Source organism: Rhincodon typus, chromosome 9 (assembly GCF_021869965.1).
Source record: "Rhincodon typus isolate 14 chromosome 9, sRhiTyp1.1, whole genome shotgun sequence".
NCBI lineage: Eukaryota > Metazoa > Chordata > Chondrichthyes > Orectolobiformes > Rhincodontidae > Rhincodon > Rhincodon typus.
Window position 1 is genome coordinate 79,248,385 of NC_063340.1, and position 27,968 is coordinate 79,276,352.

General features: G+C 39.4%; 1 protein-coding gene across 6 annotated transcripts in view; it reads right to left on the reverse strand.

Annotated features, from left to right (window-relative positions):
- The window catches only part of akt3a (v-akt murine thymoma viral oncogene homolog 3a), a 460,369-nt gene that overhangs the window by 138,811 nt on the left and 293,590 nt on the right, over nucleotides 1-27,968 (reverse strand). For all 6 annotated transcript variants that reach the window (XM_048601225.1, XM_048601227.1, XM_048601226.1 and 3 more), the window contains 3 exons: nucleotides 27,286-27,354; nucleotides 8,235-8,357; nucleotides 5,307-5,435 (listed from right to left, as the gene is read on the reverse strand). In XM_048601225.1, the coding sequence (XP_048457182.1) occupies nucleotides 5,307-5,435; nucleotides 8,235-8,357; nucleotides 27,286-27,354 (321 nt within the window). The remainder of the gene's footprint in view (nucleotides 1-5,306; nucleotides 5,436-8,234; nucleotides 8,358-27,285; nucleotides 27,355-27,968) is intronic.

Here is a 27,968-nt window from a genome sequence, read left to right on the forward strand (position 1 = left end):
TGCAACCTTCGGGTGGCATCGTTGTGGCACTGCAGGAGGCCCAGGATCCCGAAGGTTGCAGGAACAGCAATTCATATTCTGCTTGGGAACCCTGCAGCCCAATGGTATCAATGTGGATTTCACAAGCTTCAAGATCTCCCCTCCCCCTATCGCATCCCAAAACCAGCCCAGCTCGGCACGGCCTCCGTAAACTGTTCTTCCTCCCACCTATCCCCTCCTCCCACCACAAGCTGCACCCCCATTTCCTACCTACCAACCTCATCCCGCCCCCTTGACCTGTCCATCCTCCCTGGACTGACCTATCCCCTCCCTACCTCCCCACCTACACTCACCTTTACTGGCTCCATCCCCGCCTCTTTGACCTAACTGTTTCCTCCCCACCTATCTTCTCCTCTATCCATCTTCTATCCGCCTCCCCCTGTCTCCCTATTTATTTCAGAACCCCTTTCCCCTACCCCATTTCTGATGAAGGGTCTAGGCCCGAAACGTCAGCCTTCCTGCTCCTATGATGCTGCTTGGCCTGCTGTGTTCATCCAGCTCTACACCTTGTTGTCTCAGATTCTCCAGCATCTGCAGTTCCTACTGTCTCTGATACAACTAAGTTTAATGTTCCACTTTTAATTAATGCATTGATAGTTGATGAAACATTACTTTACATGTTCATATTATCAGAAAATGACGATCACATTTATGATCAGAACATAGATTTTAAAACCAAGCATAACTATTGTAGTGATTACATATCTTTTGCTACACATCAAGATCAAATTAAATCTTGTTCACAGAATTAAAAGCTTTTCCACAATGAGAACATCTAGAATGTCTTAATCTAATGAATTGTAGATTTTAAATAAACAGAATACTTTATAATATCATGTGAGTCTCTTCACTTAAAACAATATACATAATAGAGATGACTCAGGATTTCAGGCATACTTCTTCATATACATTTCTACACTACAAAGCTGCTGACTCTCTTAGCTATCTTCACTACAGCTCTTCCCACTCCATGTCCTGCAAGGATTCCATCCCATTCTCCCAGTTCCTTTGTCTGTGCCATTTTTGTTGGGATGATGCCACCTTCCAAAACAACGTTGCTGACATGGCTTCCTACTTCCATAACCATGGTTTCCCGCTCACCGTGGTTGACACAGCCTTCAACTGCATCCAACCTATCACCCATGCTTCTGCCCTTGCCCCTCTCCATTACTCACAACAGTGTGATCGGGTCCCCCTTGTTCTCACTTTTCATCCCACCATCCTACACATTTAAAGGATCATTCTCTGCTTTTTCAGACAACTCCAGCAGAATGCCATCAACAAACACCCTCCCTTCAGTCCCCGTCTGCATTTCACAGGGACCATTCCTCAACTACCAAGACCACTCCCCCTTCCCATGGAATCACAGAAGGTGCAACACCTGCTCCTTCACTTCCACCCTGCTCACCATCCAAGGGCCTAAGCAGTTTTCCAGGTGAAGCAGCATTTCAACTGCATCTCTTCCAATCTTATGTACTGAAGTGGCTGCACCCAATGCAGCCAACTCTACATTGGAGAAACCAAACGCAGACTGGGTGACTGCTTTGCAGAACACCTCCAGTTCGTGCACAAGCATGACCCCGACCTTCCCGTAGCCTGTCTTTTTAACACAGCGTCCTGCTTGCACATCCACTTGTCTGTCCTCACCTGCTGTAAAGCTCCAGCGAATCACGGCGCAAGCTGCAGGAGCAACATCTCATCTTCAAACTAGACACTTTACAACCTTCTGGGCTCAATACTGAGTTCAACACCTTCAAATTGTGAATTCATTCCTTCACTTTCTTTTGGCTTTGCTTATTACATTCTCTGTCACCATGTCATCTCTCCCCTCCCCCCACTCCAGTGGGACCGTCTGTTCTTTCCAGCCTGGCAGATAGACACACCATTGTTCTGCCATTCTCACATTCCAACCACTTAATCTGAACTATCAACATCTTTCACCCCCAGCACACCAACCACCCCAGCCACCCCCTCCACCCCACTATTGCATAAATGTTGTCCCCTCCACACTTCACTTCAGCTCTGATGAAGAGTCATCTAAATGTGAAACGTTAGCTTGCTTTCTCTCCATGGATGCTGCCTTACCTGCTGTGATCTCCAGCATGTTTTTGTTTTCAACATGTACTATCACATTGATTGTAACAAACTTATGCATACCCAGCACATTTGGCCAGATTACATACCTGCCTCAGAATATATTAGATTTAGCTTTTGTAAAGTTGAGGTTCTTTAGAATTTTCAACCTTTAGGAACTGAACGGCACTTTTCTTCTTTCCTCTCACTCATGTGGAAACTAAATGATTGCGACTGTATTAACACTTTTGTTGGATAAAAGATATAAACAACTACAATGTTGATAAAGAAAATCTGGAAATTGAATTTTAGCCTCACATTACAGACATAAAGAGAATAGTGAAGGATAAAGTTTCAGTCCTGCATTCACGGGGGTTGTGCCCCAGAAAATGTCACAATTGGTAATTTTTGCAAATAGCAACAATGTCCGACTGCACTTGTGCAATATGCAACCTATGTACAGTACATACGTTTCCTCTGGAAGACACATGGCTGAGGGAAAACAGAGGTTGCAGCAGCCAAAATGATACAGAGAATGTATCCAGCAAATAAGCGAATTCATAAAGAGCAGGTCTTTGTTGTGATTGTTTAGTTAATCATCTGGACATGGTTTACAAAAAGACATTGGTAAACATTTCATAGCTTACTGTCTTTGATGCATTCAACTTTCAAATCAAACAGAATATACGCTAGGAAAAAGCAAGCTTTTACTATTTTACAACAGCTCCATACAGCATTTTACTGGATTTCACAATGACCTGTACTACCCTTCTCATTTGTCAGCATCTGCCATTATTTAACATCCACTTTTTGTGAGAAAACACCATGATGCAAATATCACCTACCACATAACATATTTGTTGGCATCATTGTGTGTCAGGCTTCCTAACATTTATTTTTACAAGCCTGAAGTTCTTTTAAAATAAAACATGAAATGCACTCTACATTGGATTACTAAAAAGCTTCTAATTTCTGAAATCTAGAGAATGAAAACTGTTCACCTGACAGTCTACACATGCAACAAGATCCACCTTAAAACTGTTCATGGCTTAAAAAATATTATACACTAGTCAATAGCAGTGCATCACTGATGTCTCTCAAACTTACAACAATAATAGCTTATGACACATCTCCAAAATATGGACCATTTTGACATGATATATGTAAAGGTAGCATTAACTGAATAGGTTTTTAGATTGATTTCAGGACATCTGTAAAACATTTTCACAGATGGCTTGGGGTAAATGCAAGCAAGTCTGTTGCATTTTGGCCATTCCTTTGGGAGTCTGCCTCAGCCATACAGCATTTATTGACCATGACACCTATTCGTTTCAGCGGTTGGCCTGTGTCACTTTGCAATCAGCCACTGGAATGTGTGAAAGAGTAGACTTATTGGCCCAAATACAATTTCCCATTCTCTATAACAATCTCTGCCACCTATGAGACATAGGAGCAGAAGTAAGCCACTCAGCCAATCGAGTCTGCCCTACCATTCAATGAGATCATGGCTAATCTGATAATCCTCAATTCCACTTTCATAGAATCATAGAATCCCTGTGTAAACAGGCCCTTTGGCTCAACAAGTCCCTTTTTTTCCTTTCCCCCATAACTCTTGATTTCTTTACAAATTCAAAATCCACCTATCACAGTCTTGAATTAAAAATCCGTCTACCGCAGCCGTGAATTAAAAATTTGATCTAAATTCACAATAGCGATAGTTTCCAACATGAACCTGCATCTTACTTCTTTCTGGCAAATAATTGACATTGTGTCAAAAGGCCACCCTTAATACGTAGCTTTTAAATTTTATATTTTCATTTACATCAGACAACACACTTATGACCACTGACTTTTGGTAACCTGAACAGTGATAATCTGTTATAAAATTGAAACATGATTGGACTGTTTCTGGATTTTACTATTTCTTCAAGTACATTGTTCAAAGAATTGGAAGATTTACATAAACAAAAATCATCAAATTAATTTCTGAAAACTGGTGATAGAAAATGCACATTATTAAATGTTGATGAAAAGTAGAAAGCTAAAAATTAATACTGATGGATAGTTAAAACAAAGCAGTCTAAATGTTGAAATAAAAATAGGACATTCAGAACAGATTTCAGAATGCAGCCTTAATACAGTTGGAAGTAAGTACTGGATGTCAGAAGCAGACATTATTATTTTCATCCATAAAGGGTCATTGAGATTTCCAGCAAGAAACATCTTACCATGAAAACCATTGTTTCACTGTTCACAGACCAATTTACTTCAAAATGCTTTATTCTGCTTATTCAGAATTAGAAATTATGGCAATTACTTTTGGATAAACTAAAATTATTTTATAATTGCATAGCTTTAAAATGATTTTGCAAGGGTATAAATCTTTATACCATTTTCTCCAAGGTAATGTCACAAGGAAGTGATGGAATGACTCTAGACGACATAAGTAGGCAAAAACTGTTATCACTCGTGAAAGGATTGAGAACAAGAGGACACAAATTTAAATAATTAGTAAAAGCAGCAAAAGTGAAATGAGGAATCTTTTTTCATGCAGTGAGTAGTTAGGTTCTGGAATGCACTGTCTGAGATCACAATGGAAGTAAGTTCAATCAAGGCATTTAAAACGAATTAGATGGTTATTTGAAAAGGAAAGTATGCAGCGTTATGGGGAAAAGGCATTCAGAACGGCATGAGGTGAGATGTTCATTTGGAGAATCGAAACATACGCAGTAGGACAAACAGTCTATTTTTTTTGTGTGTGTGTGTAGTGACTCAGTAAAAAGACATCATTGTGCAAAAACTTTATTCCATACATTCCACCACCAGGAAGACACCCAAACGGTGGGTGAACCAGTCACAAGCAAAGCCCGATGAGGGCAGTGCTTATGTGAAGAAAGTGAAGGAGGAGGATAGGGATTAAATCAAAATAGAATTGGCCAAACAGCCTACACTGTGCTGTACCAACCTGAAATTCTGCAATTACACACTACAATAGGATGTATGTCGCTATGTAGCATGCTTGACAAACAAAGATAACTGTTTAGCCAAATATCTTTTTGTTAAGTTGATATTCTTAAATTTTAACATACTGAAATAATATTAGTAGCTTTTGAAAAATATTCTCCCTCTGGTCTCTGTTAGAACTCAGTTATTAACATTGGAAGATCTGGTGACTTCAGTTATAATGATCCTACCTCTGGAGCCAAGTATTCTGGTGTACCACAAAATGTCTTCATTGTAGCTGCGTCTGTAATTCCTTCTTTGCAAAGTCCAAAATCTGTGATTTTGATGTGACCATCTTTGTCCAACATTAAATTCTCCAGCTACAAAAAAAAATCCATCATTTTCAAAAATAAGCAATACCAACAGTCATCAGAACCGACAATAATGGGAAACTCAATCTGGAGGGGGGGGGGGTACATTTATTCTTAAACCTCCAATTTATAACAGGAAGTAACAGTTATCTAAAATATTGATTTTTTAAAAATCAAACTTCCTTACTGGAATGAATGGAGAACATACAGTTGATTTTCCTTCACTGCATTAATAAGATCAATGGAGAGTTAACTGAAACTTCATGAGAAAAGCACAGACTGTGACTTCAAACTGGTCTGAGAGTTGCAAACCCCAAGAAACTACAGAACAGGAAAGGAGCACTGTTTGCACAGGTAAGAGAACAAAGAATTTTTTCTTGGGCTAATATTTTCTTTTATAAAGTGAAGAAGTATTTTGAACAAAAACAAAATTCAAGAAATCTTTCTTTTGCAGTTTTATTGCCCTCCCCAAGGGAAAATAACTAAGTTCTATCAATGAAAGTTAGTTTAATCATGTAATATGTTTGACGTCCAATTTCCCTACTCTCGTTCTGTTAATAGAATCACCTAAATACAGGCTATAAACAATTAGAACAGCACCTTCCATTTGTATACCACTGCTAATATAACATCATCTGATGGCACTTCTTAGAAGCATAGGCAGACAATAAATAGGTATTGCACCAATGAAAAGGGTACTGAGAAGGATGTATGAAAGTTCAATTAAAGCTCATGTCAGTTTCAGGGAGAAAGGAAGAGAGAGAATTGGAGAGGCAGAGGAAGAAAAGTTTAAAAAGAATTCCATAGTAAAAATCAAAAATCACAACTGCCAGTGGTGAGATGATGGAAAAAGGAATATAAAAGATCAGAGTTGGAGGAATGCAAAAGCTCTTGGATATCTGTAGGGAAAATCATGTCTTCTTCAGGACAGGCGAGGGCTTCATTTCTAAATACGAGAATCCGTAACAAATTAAATTTCACAAATATTATTCTTTACAATTGTTCAACAGTTTATAGTTTCTAATGATGCCATAAAATTTTAATTTGAAACTCAATTTTCAATACATCCTACAGACTGAAATTTGCCCATACATAATAAACTATTATATGCAAAGATTTTCTCTTGATAATCAAAAAATCTCATTCACTCCACCACATTATAAAGCACAGAATCATTATAGAATTACAGAATCCCTACAGTGCGGAAAGAGGCCATTCAGCCTATCAAGTCCACAAGCCATCCGAAGAGCTTTCCATCCACACCCAGTCCCATACCCTATCTCCATAACCCTGTATTTACCATGGCTAATCCACTGAGCCGACACATCCCTGGACACTATGGACAATTTAGCAATCCACCTAACCAGCACATCTTGAGACCGTGGGAGGAAACCAGAGCACCCAGCAGAAACCCACACGGGCACGGGGAGAAGTGCTACCTCCACACATACTGATAGTGACCCAAGGCTGCAATCAAACCTGGGTCCCTGGCACTGTGAGGCAGAGGTGCTAACCACTGAGTCACCGTGATGCCCTACAAAGATTTCAATATACAACATTTATTCAATATACATTTCAACATTATTTAGTAACTAATTTTATTACACAATGAAGCAAATAAATAGAACAGTCAATCCCTGTGCTGATGGTTTGATTATTTGCAGAATTTTTTTGAAAAGTATTTATTTCATTCCAATATTTATTTTTCAAATTTACATACGGTTTTTATGCTAAAACAATTACCTAAAAATTAAGAGCACAATGGTGCACATTGAGCCCAGCACAACAGTGTCAGTTTTTGTGGGAACAAGTTAAAACTAACCAACTGCCCAGCTCTACTCCCAAAGTCATGTCATCTTTTGTTTCAAAACTTTATTCAATTGATTCTTAAAAGTACTAAGGTTCTCTACCTCAAACGTCCTACATCAAAGCATTCTGTGATTGAAAAAAATCACTAAAAAAACCTTTTCATAACCTATTTCTTCACACAGTGAAAACGTTAAAATGATGACTCTGTTTCTATTATGCCCTCTGTAGCCAGGCCCTTGTGTTCAGAAATTGATTCCCAAAACTGTAACTCCCCATTCACATTTAATATCCTCCTTAAAACCCATGTTTTTGACTAAACTATTAACCAATCTTATTGGCTTCACCTTTAGCTTCTGAGGCATCATTTAATACGTTTAGTTACAAGCACCTTTACATAGAAAACAAGCTATTTTAGTTGATCTATATTAATTATAATCTTGAATGCTTACATTAGGTATTGCATGTACAGTGCATTTGAATAAAAATAGCTATTAGATAAGTTACAAATAAAAGGTGATAATAATACTACAGTGGATAAGTAAATTGTGTTGAAGTTTGCATCCAAGATGCAACATATTGGAAAGCTCTGTGTTTCAACCAGTTTTAGATGGGGAACTAACAAGATCACCAAGATTCCTCTTCAAAAGGGAAAAGATATGAAATGAGAAGGAACTTGTTTTGTTTGTCGATTTTATAGTAGCTGTTTATGAAGAAGTATTAATAGTATGTGGAAGTAGGCTGCCATAGTTGAAGACAAGCACATGGGAAATTACATAAAACTTGGGAGATAAGCAGAAAATATGGACAAAAGTTTTTCTTTGAGAGGTAATATTTTAAAATGTCTTTCAAATTCTAAAAAGAAATCAACTGTGTCCATTATTACAATAATTTGTGGTGAGAACAGCAGGTTCAGCTGTTGTAAGTAGGTTATGAATAATTTCAAGTATGTTCCTAGTGTGAAAAAAAGAATAAAGGAACAAATTCTGATTACATTGTTACCTTGAGATCTCGGTACACAATCTTCTCGGAATGCAAATAATCTAGAGCCGAGACAATTTCTGCGCCATAGAAGCGTGTGCGGTCCTCTGAGAACACTCGTTCTCTCGACAAATGGAAAAACAGCTGCAGGGTAAACAGCGGGGATAGTATTGTAATAATTACTGATTTAGTGGGGAAAATTAACACAAACATAAAACACCTCTCATCACCATATTGTGATGATAGATAGTGCACCCTTGGTAGATAGTGATGGCTCCTAGACGGCAGCTGGTTTATCTTTCAAAGTTTCCAAGGGGAAATGTGAGCTGTTAAATCAGCTTTTTAATCAATATACCAATCTTGTTCTAGACATTCTGTGCACTGCCTATTTAACCTCCTACTTACTCCTGAAAAAAAGTGCAGCAGTGCGATCTAATTATCCTTTTCATATTGTCAGATGTTGAGCTGCATTGTCAAATACCTGTATGTTCACACTGTCATAGGCATTGATACAAATTACCACTGTTACCTTCAAACAGTCCCATATTAATTGACCTGCCATCAAAATTTGCATAAGAAAGACCTGAATGTGTCAAACAGGGATTAGTCATCCTAACTAATCTACTGCTGTAGCTAACAAATTTCACATATTGGAACTAAAGGGTCCACTGAGTCAATACAAATCTTTTCTGAATTTTATTAAAAGATGTGTGAACATTTTATAAAAGGAAAAAAATGATACATTATGCACTTTTCTGTGATTATAACTAGTCCAATAAAAGGTTCAAATTGAATTATATCCTAAAAACATAATTTATACTGATACTTTTAATGGATTTTCACTTAGGGATATTATATAAATAACATGAATCTTTTCATTAAATTGTGACTACTCATGAATTTAAGAAAAAAGCTATATAAACATAATTCTTTTGTATGAAAGGTATGGACAGCCAGTGAAACCCATTTTGCATTATCATTCCTTCTTGTCGAGATACAAATGCATGACATATTCATGATCTTATGTCCTTAAATACATAGGCATATCAAATCCAACTGCCTTTAATCCAAAACATACTTTTGCTAGTTTTAGGTTTGTATTTAATAAAATGTTATTGGTTCATAATAATTGATTTATAGTACAATATTTTTAAAGTCTAACAATAACTACTTAAATATATTTAAGTCTACTTGTAATTTATGAATATTATACATAGCTCTATACACTCTTACTTGTAATATCAAATGTAAGATAGTACCTATCAATTACAGTCAACTGCTGAATTTCTTTGATTCAAAGATCTTTCAACATTTCAATACTATGGTAAACCTTACAAATTCATTTTGCTTTACTGCATTTGGTGACATTAGTATAATATTACGAGTTAAAGATGAAATAGGCAAACTATTTGTCTCACCATAGTTCATTCACCCAGGAAGCCAGAGAAGCCCTATTATTGACAATTATTTTCAATTCTATTGCTTTATTATTTTCAATAAAATATTAGCTATCAGTGCCAAATCTAGGATTCATGAATTTTTAAAAAAATTCTTCATTGATATATAGTCGAACAGACAAAGATTTTTTCCTAATTGGGGTAGCATTGGAATTACCTGTGAACTGGAATTATTTGCCAGGGATATCTGAATTTTAGACTGCACAAAATCAAGAATTAGCATGAGTTGAAGGGAGTGCTCCAGCACCATAAATGGTGAAATTACATATTGCAGGCATTATCTGTTATTGACTTATAGCTATGGTCCTCTTTATGACTCTACCGTGAGCAATGATATGCTCTTACGTCGAGCAAATCACTTCTCAAATTGATCCCATAATGATGAAAGCTCAACTTTCACTGGTATTGCTTCGTTGAAAACTGTTACAGTATTGTTTGTTAATTATGTAATACTTAGCATAATCAAAATGAATCAGAACATTCAATTTCAAAAAACACAATATAGCCCTATGCCAGATTTCTTTTTCAGTCATTCTCACTGAATTTCTACCTCGGTGATGCTGTACAGTTTTCAATGTCATCAGCATCTAACGGCTAATAGCTACTGATTTAAACAAAGCGATTGGGAAATTGGCTGCATGGGAGGCCAGAAACCCAATAAGGTTGGATTTTGGTTATGTCATCAGATATTATTATATACAACCCAAATTTCTCAGTCTCCAAAGGGTTAGCGACATTTGTAAAGCACAGGTAAACTAAGTAGGCAACTTATCTGTAAACTTACAAAAGGTTTTAAAATAATTCAGCACACGGGTTGTCTGAAGCCTCTCTTTTAGACCATCTTCCTGAAGGTTCTCCACAACTCACTGCTTTGTTATTCTCGCAAAGCTATAACCACTGAGCACCTACACTCATAGAAAGGTCCAAGTACATATTCCATTGAAAAGGGGGAATTCCCAACAACTTTGCTTACTATACTCTTCCCAGTCAGCATTCACTTCCTCTTACCCATGTATGGCAGTTGTAGCAATTCTCCCATCCCAATGGGCAATCTTTTATGTCATTAAGTCATAGAGATGTACAACACAGAAACAGGCCCTTCAGTCCAACACGTCCATGCTGACCAGATATCCTAGGTAAATCTAACCTTATTTGCCAGCATTTGGCCTAAATCCTTCCTATTCACGTACCCATCCAGATGCCTTTTAAACGTTGTTATTCTATACCCTCCACCAGTTCCTCTGGCAGTTCATTTCATACACACACTGCCCTCTGCATGAACAAGTTGCCCCTTAGAACCTTTTTAAATCTTTCCCCTCTTACCTTAAACTATGCCCTCTAGTTTTGGACTCTCCTACCCTGGGGAAAGACATTGGCTATTTACCATATCCAAGCCCCTCATGATTTTATAAACCTCTATAAGGTCACTCCTCAGTCTCTGACACAACAGGGAAAATAGCCCCAGCCTATTCATCATCTCCCTATAGCTCAAACCTTCCATCCCTGGCAACATCCTTGTAAATCTTTTCCAAACCCTTTCAAGTTTAATAACATTCTTCCTATAGCAGGGAGAAGAGATTGCACACAGTATTCCTAAAGCAGCCCAACCAATGTCCTGTACAGATGCAACATGACCTCCCAACTCCTATACTCAACGCACTGACCATCAAAGGTAAGCATATCAAATGCCTTCTTTACTATCATATCTACCTGCAACTCCACTTTCAAGGAACTATGAACCTGTACCCCAAAGTCTCTTTGTCACCCATGATCTGATAAGATATGTCACTTCATCAACTAAACCAGAATGCAATCTTACATCACTGGCTGACTGCCACAATTCAACAGAAGTCAGGCAAACAATTGCAATTATTGCCTAACTATTGTAGGTAGATGGATTAGAAAAGGATTTGACACTATCAAATAGTGTCCAAACAGCTGGGATTCAAATTCAACTTATTTAACACTTTTTTTCCCCTATAGGCATACACAAAGAAAATCAAATCACAAATTATGGACATTGAAACTTAGACCGATGCATATCATTTAAAATATAAAGTAGTTTATTTATATACACATTGGGAACATGTGAATTCCATCAGACTTCCTACCAATAGCAGCTTATTTGTTAGGAGTCTTAAAATGAGAAAATGAACTCAAAAAATTCAGTTTATAATAGAAAAGGTTAGCACCTGAAAATCAAATCATAATTCATTTACAAGCAACCCACCTTTGGAGTACTTTTAAGATAACAAGAAAACGTTGTGATTTTCCCCTATTCTATCTTAAATGTTCCACGATACACAACCAGTTATTTTAGTAGAATCTTACACTAAGCAGTTTCCCAGTAGTTGAAACGATCTGCAACAGAAATGGCCTGTCCGATTCTCTCAGCCTCTTGTCTAGCTACCGTTTCTCTATATTCAGACTTCAAGTCCTCTCTCTTAATGCCACCTGGCTACAGTTTCTCTATCTACAGGTTTCAAGCCCTCTCTTAATGCCACCCACTTTGCTCCCAGTTCTGGGGGTCATCACAGAAGAATTGTGTTTTCTGAGTAAATTGTAGCATAAAGGACATGCAATATAAAACTTAAATGCCGATGGGAACAACAGTCAGAACATCTAACGGGATGATTCCAAGCAAAGCTATTTGAAATGAATGGGTGATACTTTAAAAACATGCCAGAAGGATATGATCGAGGAAGACAGATGTGATGGTTTACTCTTGATTTAATGCCATAATTATTCCAAAAGAATTGTAGTGTCATGGAGTATAAAACAAACTGCAAAAGAGCACAACAACATTCCTTTCTCAGCAGGGTAACCTGAATTTAGAATGAGCAAAATACATTGCTATTTCAATTCATGTTTTTATAGTTTTTTTTATATAGTTTGATACCTTGTTTTAAGCAGAGCATTGGACCAGTTCAACACCCAAGCTAAATCGACATCTAATTCTTTAGATGCATTCGGGGACAATATTATGCTGTTGTCAGACATTTTCTTCACTAAGGATTAGACCATAAGATGTGGGAGAATAGGCCATTCAGCCCATCAAGTCTGCTCTGTCATTTGATGTGATCAAGGCTGATACAATATAGAACACAGAACAGTACAGTACAGCACAGAAAAGGCCTTTTTGATCATCCTCAACTCCACTTTCTTGCCTTTTTCCCGTTAACCATTAATTCCCTTACTGATTAAAAATCTATCTCAGCATTGAATATGCTTAATGACTCAGCTTCACCAGCCCTTTGCAATAACGAATTCACAACCTCAGAGAAGAAATTTCTCCTCATCTCTGAGATTATGCTCTCTGTTCCTAGACTCTCTCCACCTCTATCCTGCCAAGTCCCCTAAAAATACTGTTAAGGTCTATATTCCAATAAGTACAGGACCAATCTACTCGAGTTCTCCTCATAAGCCTTCTATATACCTCTGCAGACTGAGAGTGTTATCTTCACCACTTGCCTTTCCACCCATTTTGTGTCATCTACAAATTTGGTTTTAGTACATTCACTTTCTTTATTCAAGTCATCAATGTACATTGTAAACAATTGTGGTCCCATACTGAGAACACTCCCCATCCCCTTATCCAAACTCCCTATCTTCTATTAGTTGGTCAATCCTCTATCCATGCTAGTGCACTAAGCTGAGTATGCATGTGAGAACGTTTATTTCTCAAAGTTATTTGTAAAAGTAAAAAACCTGTTTTTTTTTAAAAGGCAAAGGAATGAGTATAAAATCAGAAACAGTAAAAATAAGGTGGATTTTTAAAAAAAAGACTTAAGTTAACTTAAAACTTCATGCAAAAGGAATGCCTTGCTGCACTCCACACCAGGGTCAAAAAACTGCCTCCAAAAGACAAATCTCCCCTTGTATGTGTCTCTCCATTTTAAAACAGGCTAAACAATTAATAACTGGAAAAAATAATCCTAAAGACACAGTTTCCTTATTTATCACGATTTTGAAAAAAACATGATTTTTTTCAGAAATATCTCATCTGCAACACCAGGGCAAAGTCATTTAATCCATCTTTAAACATCTCAACTGATAAGAGATGGAATCTGAACCCTTGTATTAGTCTACCAGTGTATGCAATTTATTGTTCAACTTCTTTTTTAAAAAAAAAACTCCTTTCCACGACAGTAAGACTAGCAGGAAATCTCTATGTTTTAGAGCAGTTGCAGATTCTGAGCATACGAGTGAACAAGGTCTGACAACTGAAGGTAATTTTTTTTTCGAACATATCGCTTGATGTTGGAGATTTTTTTTAATGTTTACCACATGTGTATCCATAAAGTAATCGTGTAGTCTAGCATTCTTCTGTTGTGGCTGACATGCTTCAGAGTTCTGTATAGGAATACATGATGAATGAAAACAGAGGAACCATAAAAACACATTGGACACATTAAGCAAATCATTAGTAAAATGAAGGAGCTGGTCACTGACTCCAGGAAGCGGAGTGGAGGGCATGCCCTGTCTGCATCAATGGTGCTGACGTGGAGATGGTCGAAAGCATCAAGTTCCCGGGAGTGATGATCATCAACAATCTGTCCTGGTCCATCCATGTCGAAGCAATGATCAAGAAAGCACAACAATATCTCTACTTCCTCAGGAGGCTAAGGATATCCGGCATGTCCACAAGGACTTTTATCAATTTTTACAGATGCACCATAGAAAGCATTCTATCTGGACACATTACTGTTTGATTTGGCAACTGCTTTTCCCACGACCGCAAGAAACTATAGAGAGTTGTGAACACAGCCAAGTCTATCATGCAAACCAGCCTCCCATCCACTGACTCTATCAATACTTCCCGCTGCCTTGGGAAAGCAACCAACATGGTCAAAGACCCCTCCCATCCCAGTTATTTCTCTTCCACTCTCTTCTGTCAGGCAAAAGATATAAAAGTTTGTATTCACATACAAATAGATTCAAAAACAGCTTTTTCCATGCTGTTATTAGACTGCTGAATGGACCTCTCAAATTTTAAATTTAATGTTGATCCCTCCTTCTGTGCACCTTCTCTGCAGCCGTAACATTGTATTCTTCGCTTTGTTCTATTACACTAATTGACTTTGTATAGTATGATCTGCCGTACTGGACACAAAACAAAACTTTTCACCGTACCTAGGTACATGTGACAATAACAAATCAAATCAAAGTAAACCCTAGAGAAAAAAGCCTATAAATTATCATAACTTTAGTTTTCTCGAAGAATCTTATAGATTCATTTGGCTTTGCAGCATTTGCAGCATTTCATCTCTACCTTCTCATGAGACCTTCCTGTACAAGGCATATGGATCCTCAGTTAGATTTACTACAATAACATTACTTTCATCTTTCCCAAAATTGAGATAAACAAAATTCTACATGTTGATATACATTACACAACCAAATGCATGCATATAGGAGATAAAGGATTTTCTTTTTGAGAACAGTTATTATTGCCATAAGGAATGCAGGTTGTTTGCTATTCATATAGTTTTTCTTAATCTTTGAAATAAATTCTATTATTTATAAACACATTGCTGCCATCTCACATGGAAATGATTCATGTGAAACTCAAATTATTTATAAGGAATTTTTCGAGGTTAAAAACTTTGTCCTTTGCAAGAACTGAAATAACAAAAAGGTGCAGCAACTTTAAAACATTATTGTAATTAGAAACAGTAAAAATAAGGTGTTAAAATTACTTATAAACCCATATGTTAAGTTCATTTAAAACTTCAGGCAAAAAGGAATGCCTTGCTGCTTCTCTGCTGCACTCCAAACCAGGGTCAAAAATAACCGATAAATCCAGAATACGGAAAAAAGTCGAGTGATTTATGCAGAGACTTAACATTTTCAAAGAACAATGAAGTATCAATAGTACATAATCTTATTATTTTTCCCTGGTCATTCATTCTTTACATACAAACTGCAGAACGTCCACATGATGCAAAACTTAGCAGCAGGACTTTGAGCACTATCTTCAAGATAGCTTAGAACACAAAAGTAACATCATACTTAAATGTCTAAACGCCAGATGCCAGAAATTGGAAATGAAACAGAAAACTACAAATTCTGATGAAGTCTGTACACCTGTAATATTTATTTTTTTTGTTCTTACAGTGGCTGACTCATCTGTTTTGTGTTTTCACTCAGTTCTATTGAACACTCATACTTCAGGTTTAATTTGATTTAAATATATGTCAACTTCTCTATTTTTAATAAAATGCATTTGCGGCACTGGCTTCTTTATCGATTGTGAGAATGTTAGATTTTCACCAAGCAACCAAAGCAGTTTAATGGTTCAACAAAAATAGCACTAAATTATTTGTTAACTCCTTAACAAGCATGAAATTGCTAGAAAAAGAGGTCACTCCTTGAATCCAGCATTACTGAGTCCAAATTGGAAGAAAGAAGGCATAATAAAGCCTGATATAAAGATGAGGTGCTGCAAATCTTAGTAGGCTCTGTGAATGATAAACCATCCAGCTCAGAAGGGCATTTCAATACAAGTAAACAGCCTTAAGTAGGGTGGGAAGCAATCACAGAGAAGGAGAATGCAGTTTCAACCATGGAGCTTGAAAGGTATCTGATCAGAGAAAAATGTCATTTTAGGCAATGAGGAACAGAGTTGCACTACTAAACATAGCATAACAAATATTTCTACCAATATACGACGGCCTAAGAAATTTGGTGCTACTAGCTATGTTTATCTGAATAGTTTCACACAAAAGCAAGTTCACCTGAATGAATCCAGCTACTTGCTTGAAGTATTGTGCAACTGAGAATGGAGATGCTTTAGAACGCAGGAACAGGAATAGGATATTCAGCCCAGCAAGCCTGCTCCATCATTTAATGTGATCATGGCTGATTGAATACTTCAATGTCTTTTACCTACACTTTAAGCCACTGGCAGTCAGAAATCTATCAATCTCTGAATATACTCAGAGGCTGAGTTTCCACAGCACTCTGGGAGAGAGAATTCTAAATATCCATAATCTTCTGAGTAAAAAAATCCTCCTCTTATCCTAAATGGCATTTTCAAATTGTGCACCCTGGTTCTACATTCCCCAAACAGCGTAACATCTTACCTGCATCTACCTTTTTAGTACTTTTTACTTTTCAATGAGATCACCTCTCATTCACTGAAACACTCGACATTACAAGCCCAGTTTTCCTAATATTTCTGCAGAGGACTTCTCCGTCATCCCTAAATGAATCTGGCAACCCTTCAACGCACTTCCTTTGTGGCAATAAAATCTTTCCTGAATTAAAGAGACCAAAACTGCACACTGTTTTGCAGGTGAAGTCTAACAAACTACTGTACAATTTTTTTTTATTCATTCACAGGGTGAGGGCATAGCTGGGTGGGCCACCATTTATGATCCACCCCTAATTGTCCAGATGGCAGTTAAGAGTCAACCACATTGCTGTAGTTCTGGACTCACATGTAGGCCAGACCAGGTAAGGATGGCAGTTTGCTTCTCTAAAGGATAGGCTTTTCCAGCAGTCAACAATGGTTTTATGATCATCATTAGACACTTAATTCCAGATTTGTATCAAATTTAAATTCCACCATCTACCAAGGCAGGATTTGAACCTGGGCCCCTGAATGTTAACTGAGTTTCTGGATTAAGAGTCCAGCGATAATACCACTAGGCCATCATGAGACTTCACTCTCCTAATTCCTGTTCAAGTTCTTTTCTGCTTCCTTTATACTCCAGGGTCTTATTTGATTTCAAGTTCCTAAACTTCAAATATTTTATGAAAAAACTTTCAATATCTCCTGTCATCCAAGGTCCCTGAATCTTGCCATCCTTATCTTGCATCCTCTCAGGAACATGCTAGTCCTGAACTCTGATCAATTGGCCTGTATGGTTCTTAATCAGGAATCACAGAATCCCCACAGAGTGGAAACTGGCCATTCAGCCCAACAAGTCCACACAAACCCTCTGAAGTTCCCCACCCTATCTCTGCCTTTCCCATGGCTAAAGCACCTGACCTACATATCCCTCAGCACTATGGGTAATTTAGCATGGCCAATCCACCTAACCTGCAGATCTTTGGACTGTGGGAGGAAACCAGAGCACCCAGGGGAAACCCACGCAAACACAGTGAAAATGTGCAAACTCCATACAGACAGTCGCCCGAGGGTGGAATCAAATCTGGGTCCCTGGTGCTGTCAGGCAGCAGTGCTAACCACCGAGCCATGGTGCCCCACGTAACTCTAAGTTTCAAAGTCATTGTGGAAAGGCATAAGCGTCGTGCAGAAATTAAATATCTAAACTGGTGGAAGGCCAATTTCAATATCATTAGACAGGATTCAGCAAACGGACTGGCAAGTCAACATTTGGAAAGTGGGAGTTTTTAAAAGTAGTATAAGTGAGAAATCAGGGCTAGTGTGTTCCTTTAAGAGTGAAGGGCAAGGACAGCATGTCCAGGGAACCCTGGATATCAAGGGATATTGAGAGTTTGATAAAGAAAAAGTAGGAGGCATATGTCAGGTAAAGCACATTAAAAACAGGAGAGGCCCTTCAAAAGTAGAGATTGTAGCAGGTTGCTTTGGTAGATAGGATCAAGGAAAATCCCAAGTCTTTTTATAAGTATATTAAGAGTAAGAGGATTGCCAGGGAAAGAGTGGGACATATTAGAGATCAAAGTGTCAACCTGTCCATGGAGCCAGCAGACGTGGGTGAGGTCTTAAATAAATTTTTTAATCTATATTCACAGAAGAGATAAACATCGTAGCCAGGGATTTCAGCTGGAATGGTAAGGTTCTAGAACATGTTAAGATCAACAGGAAGTATTAGATGTTTTAGCAGGCATACAGGTGCAGAAATCCCCCAGGCCTGATGAGATGTAACCCAAACTGCTAAGGGAGACAAGGAAGGTGATTACAGGGGCACTGGTGGATATATTTAATAATTCCCAGGCCACAAGCAAAGTGCCAGATGACCAGAAGATAGCTAATGTGGTTCCTTTGTTTAAGAAGGGCAGTAGGGATAGGTAGGGATAGGCAGCTAGGTAGTTACAAACCAGTTAGTATGACATCAGAGTAGGGAATTATTGGAAAAAATTCCGAAGGAAAGGATTAATTAATACTTAGAATGCAGGATTGATCAGAGATAGTCACCATGAATTTGGTACAGGGTCATTCTGCTGGCAAATCTAATTAACTTTTTGTAAAGGCAACTAAATATATTGATGAGGGTAGTGTACTGGGTATGGTTTACATGGACTTTAGTAAGACCTTTTGACAAGGTCCCACAGAGAAGGCTGGTCCATAAGGTATGGGCCCATGGGATGCAAGGCAAGTTGGCAAACTGGATCCAAAACTGGCCTACAAATGGGGTAATGGTGGAGGGTTATTTTTGTAATTGGAAGCCTGTGACCAGCGGTGTACCACAGGGACTGGTACTGGGACCTTTGGCGTTTGTTATGTGCATTAACGATTTGGATGTGAATGTTGAAGGTTTAATTAGCAAGTTTGCAGATGGTAGTATTGTTGACAGTGGGGAGTATGGTCTCAGGCTGCAATCTGATCAGCTGAACATAGACGACATTGAATCCCTACAGTGTGGAAGCAGGCCATTCGGCCTATCAAGTCAACACTGACCCTTTGAAGAGCATCCCACCCAGATCCATCTCACCCCCTCCAATTCCTGTAGCCCTGCACTTCCCATGGCCAATCCACCTAACCTGCGAATCTTTGGTCTGTGGGAGGAAAACAGAGCACCCAGAAGAAACCCACCCAGACACAGGGAGAATGTGCAAACTCCACACAGTTGCCCAAGGGTAAATTGAACACGGATCCCTTGCACTGTGAGACAACAGTGCTAACCACTGAGCCACTGTGTTGCCCCTGTGCCAATCTGATATTGATCAGCTAGTAAATTAGGCAGAGCAATGGCAGATGGAATTTAATCCCAATAATTGTTAGGTGATGTATTTTGGGAGGTTTAAAGGGAAGAGTATATACAATGAATCCCTCGAGAGTGCTGAGGAACAAAGGGACCTTCATTAGCTGGGGCATAAAAATAACAGCAAGGAAGTCTTGTTACAACTTTTATAAAATACTAATTAGACCATAGATGGAATAATGTGCTGTTCTGGTTGCCAACTATCGGAAGGCTGTGGTTGCCTGGAGAAGGTAGATTCACCAGATGTTGGTGGGAATGAAAAGCCTCTGTTATGAGGAGAGACTGGATAGGCTGGATTTGTTTTCCTTGGAGCAGATGAGGCTGAAGGTGTTCTGATTGAGGTATACAAAATTATGAGAAGCACAGACAGAGTATGTCATGAGAATATCTTCCTTATGGTAGATGTGTCTAAAACCAGACGGCATAAGATTAAAGTGAGAAAAAGTGGTTTATAGAAGATCTGAAGAAAATTTTTTTCACCCAGAGTGGTAGATATAGGGTATGTGCTGCCTGAGAGGGTGGTGAAGGCAAGTGCTCTTGCAACATTTAAGAAGCATCTGGATGAGTACTTAAAATGCCAGGACAAAGTAGACTATGGACCAAGTGTAGGTAAACGGATTAGTATAGTTTGGTGTTTGTTGGTCAGCATAGACATCGTGGGCCAAAGGACCAGTTTCTGTGCTGTATGACTCTATGAACGATACATCACTACAAGCCTAGATGGGTGCAGATACTAAAACACTTGATAGTGAATTTCCCCATATGTCTTAGGTGTTTAAAAAGCTCAATGAGAGCCAACGTGGGAACCTTAAACTGAAAATATGGTTCGTTCCACATTTAGCGTAAGACATTATCTTAGTAAAGGAGTTGAAGCACACATCAGAACAACTGGTCTGAGATTGTTTAGGGAACTGATTGGAACTCATTAATAAGGTGCATGGCTTTTTATTGGGTAATACTTGACCGACCCCTCCTAACAGTGAACAGTTGATTGGCAATAAACAAATCCTTTCAAAGTATTAAATGCGGTGGTGGCAATGTTCCATCCTGGTGAGCTCTTGGCATGCACCATGGTGGTCAATTCTGTGTTATGAATTGCCTGGTGTAGCTCAAAGGCCACATTCTGGCATTCCAGTCTCTGCTGCATTAGCTGCAGAAGATGACAGTGGGCTTAGAAAGTGCACAACTCATTGTCCCCCATATCTCTGGGTCCTCTATTCTGCCAGCTGAGCAATATCACCTTTTATATTCACTTTCTGCTGGAGGTTGGCAGAGGATTTTTGAGGTACACTAGGACACCTTCTGGGAGAGTCTGTCATGATATCACTGATATTTCTTCAACGTTCTGCAACTTTCAACTTCAGAACTTTACGTATTACAACTGGCCGCCCAGCTAGCATTCCACTTCTTCAAAAAGTCAAGGCAGTTAGGAAAACATAATCTTCCCCTTTACAAATTCAGTTCTTATTCTATTATCATTAACCCCTCTCTTATCTCTGGCATAAGCAGTAGTTTAAACATTTCCCACATCAATTCAGGTAGATCCAACATACATAAACATAATTCAGTATGCTTGCAAGAAACCACATGATTGCAAAACCATGAAAGTGTTAAACAGAACTGTAGTGACTAGAACCAAGGCCAGGTGGATCTCATTAACTACAAGATCCTTGACTGAGGTTGTTAACCTGGGCTAATCAGGGAACCCTGGCTGACAACAGTTAAACAGGAGATTGAGAGAGTCTCTTCATTCTAGGGACTGGTCCAAGTGGCTGGTCAGAGTCTATGTACACTGCACTTGTAAATAAAGGGTGACTTGGTGACAGAATACCAGCCTCTTTGCAGTTATATCAAGAACCTTCTTGAAAAGGAAGTTTTATAAGGTGGGAACATAGACATCATGCACACATTTTTCTGGGTCACCTGGGACACCTAGTTAGCAAGATCTCTTATCTCTATAAGGCTTACTTATGAATGGATGATTAATTTACAGTACAATGATTTACTAATTGTCACTTGCATTTTAGAGTTAATAATACAGTAAAATACAGTGAAAAGCTTCACTAGTTTGCCACAATCTGGTCCCATTTTGAGTAGTATAATAATAAAAAGGATACAATATATACAACTAAAAGAGAATACTTTAAGAATAAAAAGGATAAAAGATATAACTGAAAGAGAATCCTGAGCCCTGAGCCAACGCACCAACAACATCTGTGCCACCACCTCTCCTCCATTGCCTCGTTGCCACCTGCACCAGACCCATCAACATATGAGTTGCCATTCTGTAGGCGCTATCCCTTTGCTGCTGGGCGCACCTCGCTGCCGCTGATGCTGGGTCCTGTGCTGAACCCACACTCATCCTGTAATCGGGCGGCACGGTGGTACAGTGGTTAGCACTGCTACCTCACAGCACCAGGGACCCGGGTTCGATTCCAGCCTCGGGTGACTGTCTGTGTGGAGTTTGCACATTCTCCCCGTGTCTGCGTGGGTTTCCTCCGGGTGCTCTGGTTTCCTCCCACAGTCCAAAGATGTGCAGGTTAGGTGGATTGGCCATGCTAAATTGCCCTTAGTGTTCAGGGAGGTGTAGATTAGGTGGTTATAGGGGGATGGGTCTGGTTGGGATGCTCTGAGGTTCAGTGTGGACTTGTTGGGCCGAAGGGCCTGTTTCCACACTGTAGGGATTCTATGATGATTCTATGAACCAGTAGCCCCCGGCTCTCATGCCACCTCAACTGCTGCCGCTGCTGTAGCCAGCACCTTGCTAATGCTAGGTGTCCCCGCTCTGGGCCTACTGCAACCAGGACCTTGGCTCTGCTGCCAGACCAGGCTGCCACTGCCACTGTCTCACCAAAAGTCCCGCCCTCCTCCAAGATGTCACCTTGCCAGCATCTCCATCATGAAAACTCTGGTCACGCTGCCGCCTCCAATCGCCGGAGGAGATTGCTGCTGCCACCGCCTACCTTGGACAGTCACCATGAGGAGCCGTATCCATTGCTGCTCCTGACTACCAGGAGGAGCTGCCATTCTGCACATGGCCCGCTCTAGCCAATTTCACTGACTAACCTGCTGCAAAAGGCTCCAAAGTAAAGAAAAACTAAAGAAAAAAATAGAAAAAGAGCAGAAGTAAAAAGAAAGAAAGAAAAAAGAAAGCATGCAGGAACAGAAGAGCCCCAGGCAAGCATCCATACGCAGCCCTGCTACTCCGCAGCCTTCTTGAAGCTGGAGGAAACCTTGTATCAGGAGGCAACTGCAATACCTTCCCACCATCATGTTATATAGCCAGTGCTGGGGACATTGGGAATCATGCACCCACCAGAGGCTAAATGAGCCTCCAGTAGACAACTAAGGGCTATTTCCAGCCTCTGCAAGGATTTGGCTGGCATTGGATGGCGCTGTCATCATTTAGGAAGCCGATGCACTGCATGGGAAGACCACTGAATAAAGCCTGGCAGCCTTCTACTGAATTCAAAGGGAAGGTTCCCTTCATTTATGGACATTCCATGCAGGAACCACCACATCAATAATGTCTACTCTTACATTAACAGGGTTACCATATTCACCGATCTTCTCCACCCCCAAAATTGCCAGGTTTTTGGCTACTTACCTGACCCTGATGCCTCATTGTGGAGCCCACAACTGTACACAATCCTCCAGATGAGGTCTAATAGTGTCTTGTAAAATTTAAATGTGACTTCCTTGCTTTTGTACTCTTTGGCTTCTATTAATAAAGCTGAGAACAATGTATGCTTTATTTACTGCTCTCTCCACTTGTCCTGCCACCTTCAATGGTCTGTGCACATACACACCAAGGTCCATTTGTTTTTGCACTACTTTAGAACTTTACCCTTATTTTAAATTTTCTTTCAGTATTCTTCCAACAAAAGTACATCGCCTCACATTTCTCTATTCTGAATCTCATTTGCCACATATCTGCCTACTCCACCTACTTAGATCATAGAATAGATCATACAATCACTACAGTGTGGAAACAGGACCTTCAGCCCAACAAGTCCACACCGATCCTCAGAGCACCCACCTAATCTACACATCCCTGAACACTATGGGCAATTTACCATGGCCAATCCACCTAGCCTGCACATCTTTGGACTGTGGGAGGAAACCGGAACACCCGGGGGAAACCCACGCAGACACAGAGAATGTTGTTTTGGAGGTCTGCAACATCCTCTTCACAGTTTACAATTTTTCCAAGATTAGTATTATTCATAAACTTAGAAACTGTCCCCTGTGCACCAAAATCAGATCATTAATACACATCAGGAAAAGCAAGGGCCCCAATGTGGAACTCCATTACAAACCTTTCCTCCAGCCTGAAAAATATCCATTGGCCATTAATCTGTTTTCTCATCACTCAACCAAATTTTATATCCATGTTACCACTGTCCCTTTTATACCATGACCTACAACTTTCCTCATAAGTCTGTAAGGAACTGTATCAAATGCCATCTGGAAAACCATGCATACCCCATCAGAGGTGTTACCCTCATCAACTTTCTGTTACCTTTTAAAAAAACTCCAGCGAGTTAGTCAAGCACAATTTCCACATGCTGACTGTTCCTAATAAATTCATCATTTGCCACATGACTACTGATTGTATCTCAGCTAATTGTTTCCAAGAATTAGAAGGAAGTCGAGAAGAAAACCTCTTACCCAGAAAGTGGTGGAATTCCAAAACACTATGCTTAAACCCTCATCACATTTAAAAAGCACTTCTAAGGAGTCATAATCTACAGGGCAACAGGTTGAAAGCTGGAAGTATTGAGTGTTTAGTCATGCTGGAAACTAGTGCCAGAATGCAACACCACTTGAAAACCAAAAGGAAATTTATCCAAAAATACAGTGTGATAGATGAGACTTCAGTTGCAGGTGTGAGTGAAGTGTCAACAGGCCAAAAACAGGTCTCTGCAGGTGATCAAGAGTGTGAGAAAGTGTCAACAGTTGAATAACGAGCGAAAGGATTACCTATAATCCAATTAACTGAGGCAGAGAGATAATTACAAATAATTAAAAATAAGGTGGCGCTAGAGACAAACCAAATGACTGGAATAACACAATAGGTATAATAGTCACATGCCAAGGGTCACAACAAAGTAATAAGTAAATCAAAACTGTACAAACTGATTAAGGTAGAGAGATCATAACAATTTATCAAGGTGATGGTGTCAAAACAGGACAGTAAGGAAGATTTTCCAGATACAGAAGTGTGGTGGGGTCGCCTGTAGTGTGACATGAGACCAAGATCACGACTGAGGCCGTCTTCATGGGTATGGAACTTGGCTATCAGTCTCTGCTTGGTGATTCTGTGTTGTTGTGTATCTTGAAGGCCGCCTTGGAGGACACTTACGTGAAGATCGGAGGCTGAATGTCCTTAACCACTGAAGTGTTCCCCAACTGGGAGGGAACATTCCTGTCAGGCAAATGTTGCATGGTGTCCATTCATCTGTTGTTGTAGCATCTCTGCATGATCTTGCCAATATACCATGCCTTGGGACATTATTGCCTGCAGCATATGAGAGAGACAACATTGGCTGAGTACACCTGCTGTGTACGTGGCGGTTGGTGTTCCCACATGTGATGATAGTAATCCATGTTAATGATCTGGCATGCCTTGCAGTGGTTGCCGTGGCAAGGTTGTGTGGTGTTGCAGTCGATGTTGTCCTGAAGGCTGGGTAGTTTGCCACAAACGATGGTGTGTTTAAGGTTTGGCAGTTCGAGCAAGACTTAGACACACGCATCTCCATCAAGGATAAACACCTCAGTACTTCACTCTACCACAAGTCCACGAATAATCTTACAGTGCTGCACTTCTCTAGTTTCCACCTAAACATGTTAAAGAAGACATCTCCTACGGATAAGCCCTGGTCAGATGAGGAGGAACAGGTCGAACACCTAAAGATTTTGAAGGATGCCCTCATAAGAATGGATACAATACTCAACTCATCAATCGCCAGTTCCAATGTGCCACAGCGAGAAACAGCAATGACAGCCTCAGAAGACTAACATGGGATACGATTGATAGAGTACCCTTCGTCATTCAGTACTTTCCTGGAGCGGAAAAACTACACCATGTTCTTTGCAGCTTTCAACATGTCATCGATGATGACAAACTTCTCGCCAAGATCATCTCTACGCCTCCACTTCTCACCCTCAAATAATTGCCAAACCTTAAACAGACCATGGTTCGCAGCAAACCACCCAGCCTTCAGGACAACATTGACCTCAACATCACACAACCCTGCCATGGCAACCGCTGCAGGACATGCCAGATCATCAACATGGATACTACCATCACATGTGGGAACATCAGCCACCATGTACACAGCAGGTATTCATGTGACTAGATAATGCTATCTCTCTCATACACTGCAGGCAAGAATGCCCCAGGGCATGGTGTATTGGCGAGACCATGCAGACGTTATGACAATGGATGAATGGACACCGCGCAACAATCGCCAGGCAGGAATGCTCACTGCCAGTCGGGGGACACTTCGGCGGTCGTGGACATTCAGCCTCTGATCTTCAGGTAAGTGTCCTCCAAGGCAGCCTTCGAGATACAAAACAACGCAGAATCACCGAGCAGAAACTGATAGCCAAGTTCCGTACCCATGAAGATGACCTCAACCGTGATCTTGGGCTCATGTCGCACTACATGTGACCCCACCACACTGTTCTATATCTCGAAGATCTTCCTTACCGTCCTGTTTTGACACGATCACCTTGATAAATTATTACGATCTCTCTACCTAAATTAGTTTGTACAGTTTTGACTTACTTATTAGTTTGTTGCAACCTTCAGCATGTGAATCTTAACCTATTATGTTATTCCAGTCATTTGGTTTGCCTCTAGCGCCACCTTATTTTTAATTATTTGTAATTATCTCTCTGTCTCATTTAGTTGGATTATAGGCCATCCCTTTACTCGTTATTCAGCTGCTGACATTTTACTCACACTGTCTGACACTCTTGATCACCTGCAGAGACCTATTATTCAGCCTGTCACACCATTTGTATAATCTTTTGATCTCTTTGTCCATGACCTCTCTGCTTATAAATTCTGTGCCTGTGTGCCACTCTCTCACTTCACCTGACAAAGGGCCTGCACTCCGAAAGCTTGTGATTTTAAATAAACCTGTTGGACTATAACCTGGTGTCATCTGATTTCTGACCTTGTCCACCCCAGTCCAACACCAGCACCTCCACATTCAACCTTCAATTGTACTTCAATTCAATTCTATTTTGTACTGTTTACTTAAAATCAATTGCTTAAATAGCTGATGTCATTGGATGTATTAGCTTACTGTCCTGAACATGTGACACATTAATGAACACACAACTGATGCTGAATTACCTCAACTTGTGAATCAATCTTTGTGCAGAAAGTCAACTTTCTCGTCATCAGACAGCTCAAAATGTTTAAGCCCATTGAATCCCTTTGCTCCCACTAAGATTTGCTACTAAGTTGTCAACTGGGAATAGGACAAGCATTAGATGTCAGGTAGAAAAAGTGATTGTTACATTATCTTCATTATTACAAACAAATTCAAATTTAAATAAGAAGAAAGCTCTAATTTTGTTCCTTAAAACAAAGCAAGAAATGACAATAATCATTATCATTGACCATTGCAAAATGAATGCAGAACATACTGTTTGCAATAGCTTGCATTGTAGGATAATGCTTACCTCTCCACCATTCACATACTCCATGACAAAACACAAACGATCTTTAGTCTGGAAAGAATACTTCAAAGACTGCAATATAAAGAATCATAAGCGTACAGAGAGTTATTTGGATTATTTAGCTTTGACAGTTGTCATGTTACCGCATAGAACAGATTAGATTCAAAATTTTAATGCAAATATACTTTCCTCTAAGTGACCCCTTAATAGTTACTAAAAAGCTGCATTTAACTAGAACTAAGCACTCCAAAGAGCTCTGATAATACTAAATAGTGATGAAAGGTGCCAAATGTTTATATCCAATAGCAAGTTCAAAAATTATAAATTAATCTCAGATTAATTTATAAAAAAACGAAAGAACTGCGGATGCTGTAAATCAGGAACAAAAACAAAGTTGCTGGAAAGCTCAGCAGGTCTGGCAGCATCTGTGAAGGGAAAAACAGAGTTAACGTTTCGGGTCCGGTGACCCTTCCTCAGATTAATTTATAATTGACAGTTATTTAGTGACATTTACTTTTCAGTATTTTATACGTTAGAATAGAATAAGAATGAAACTGAAAATCAGAGATGATACATTCTACTACTGGATACTGTTCGTTCCCTTGTGAAGCAGAACATTTTCACAACCAGTTTAAAAATATCAAACATTTTCTGCTCCATTTGAATAACATTAAAAGGGAGTCACC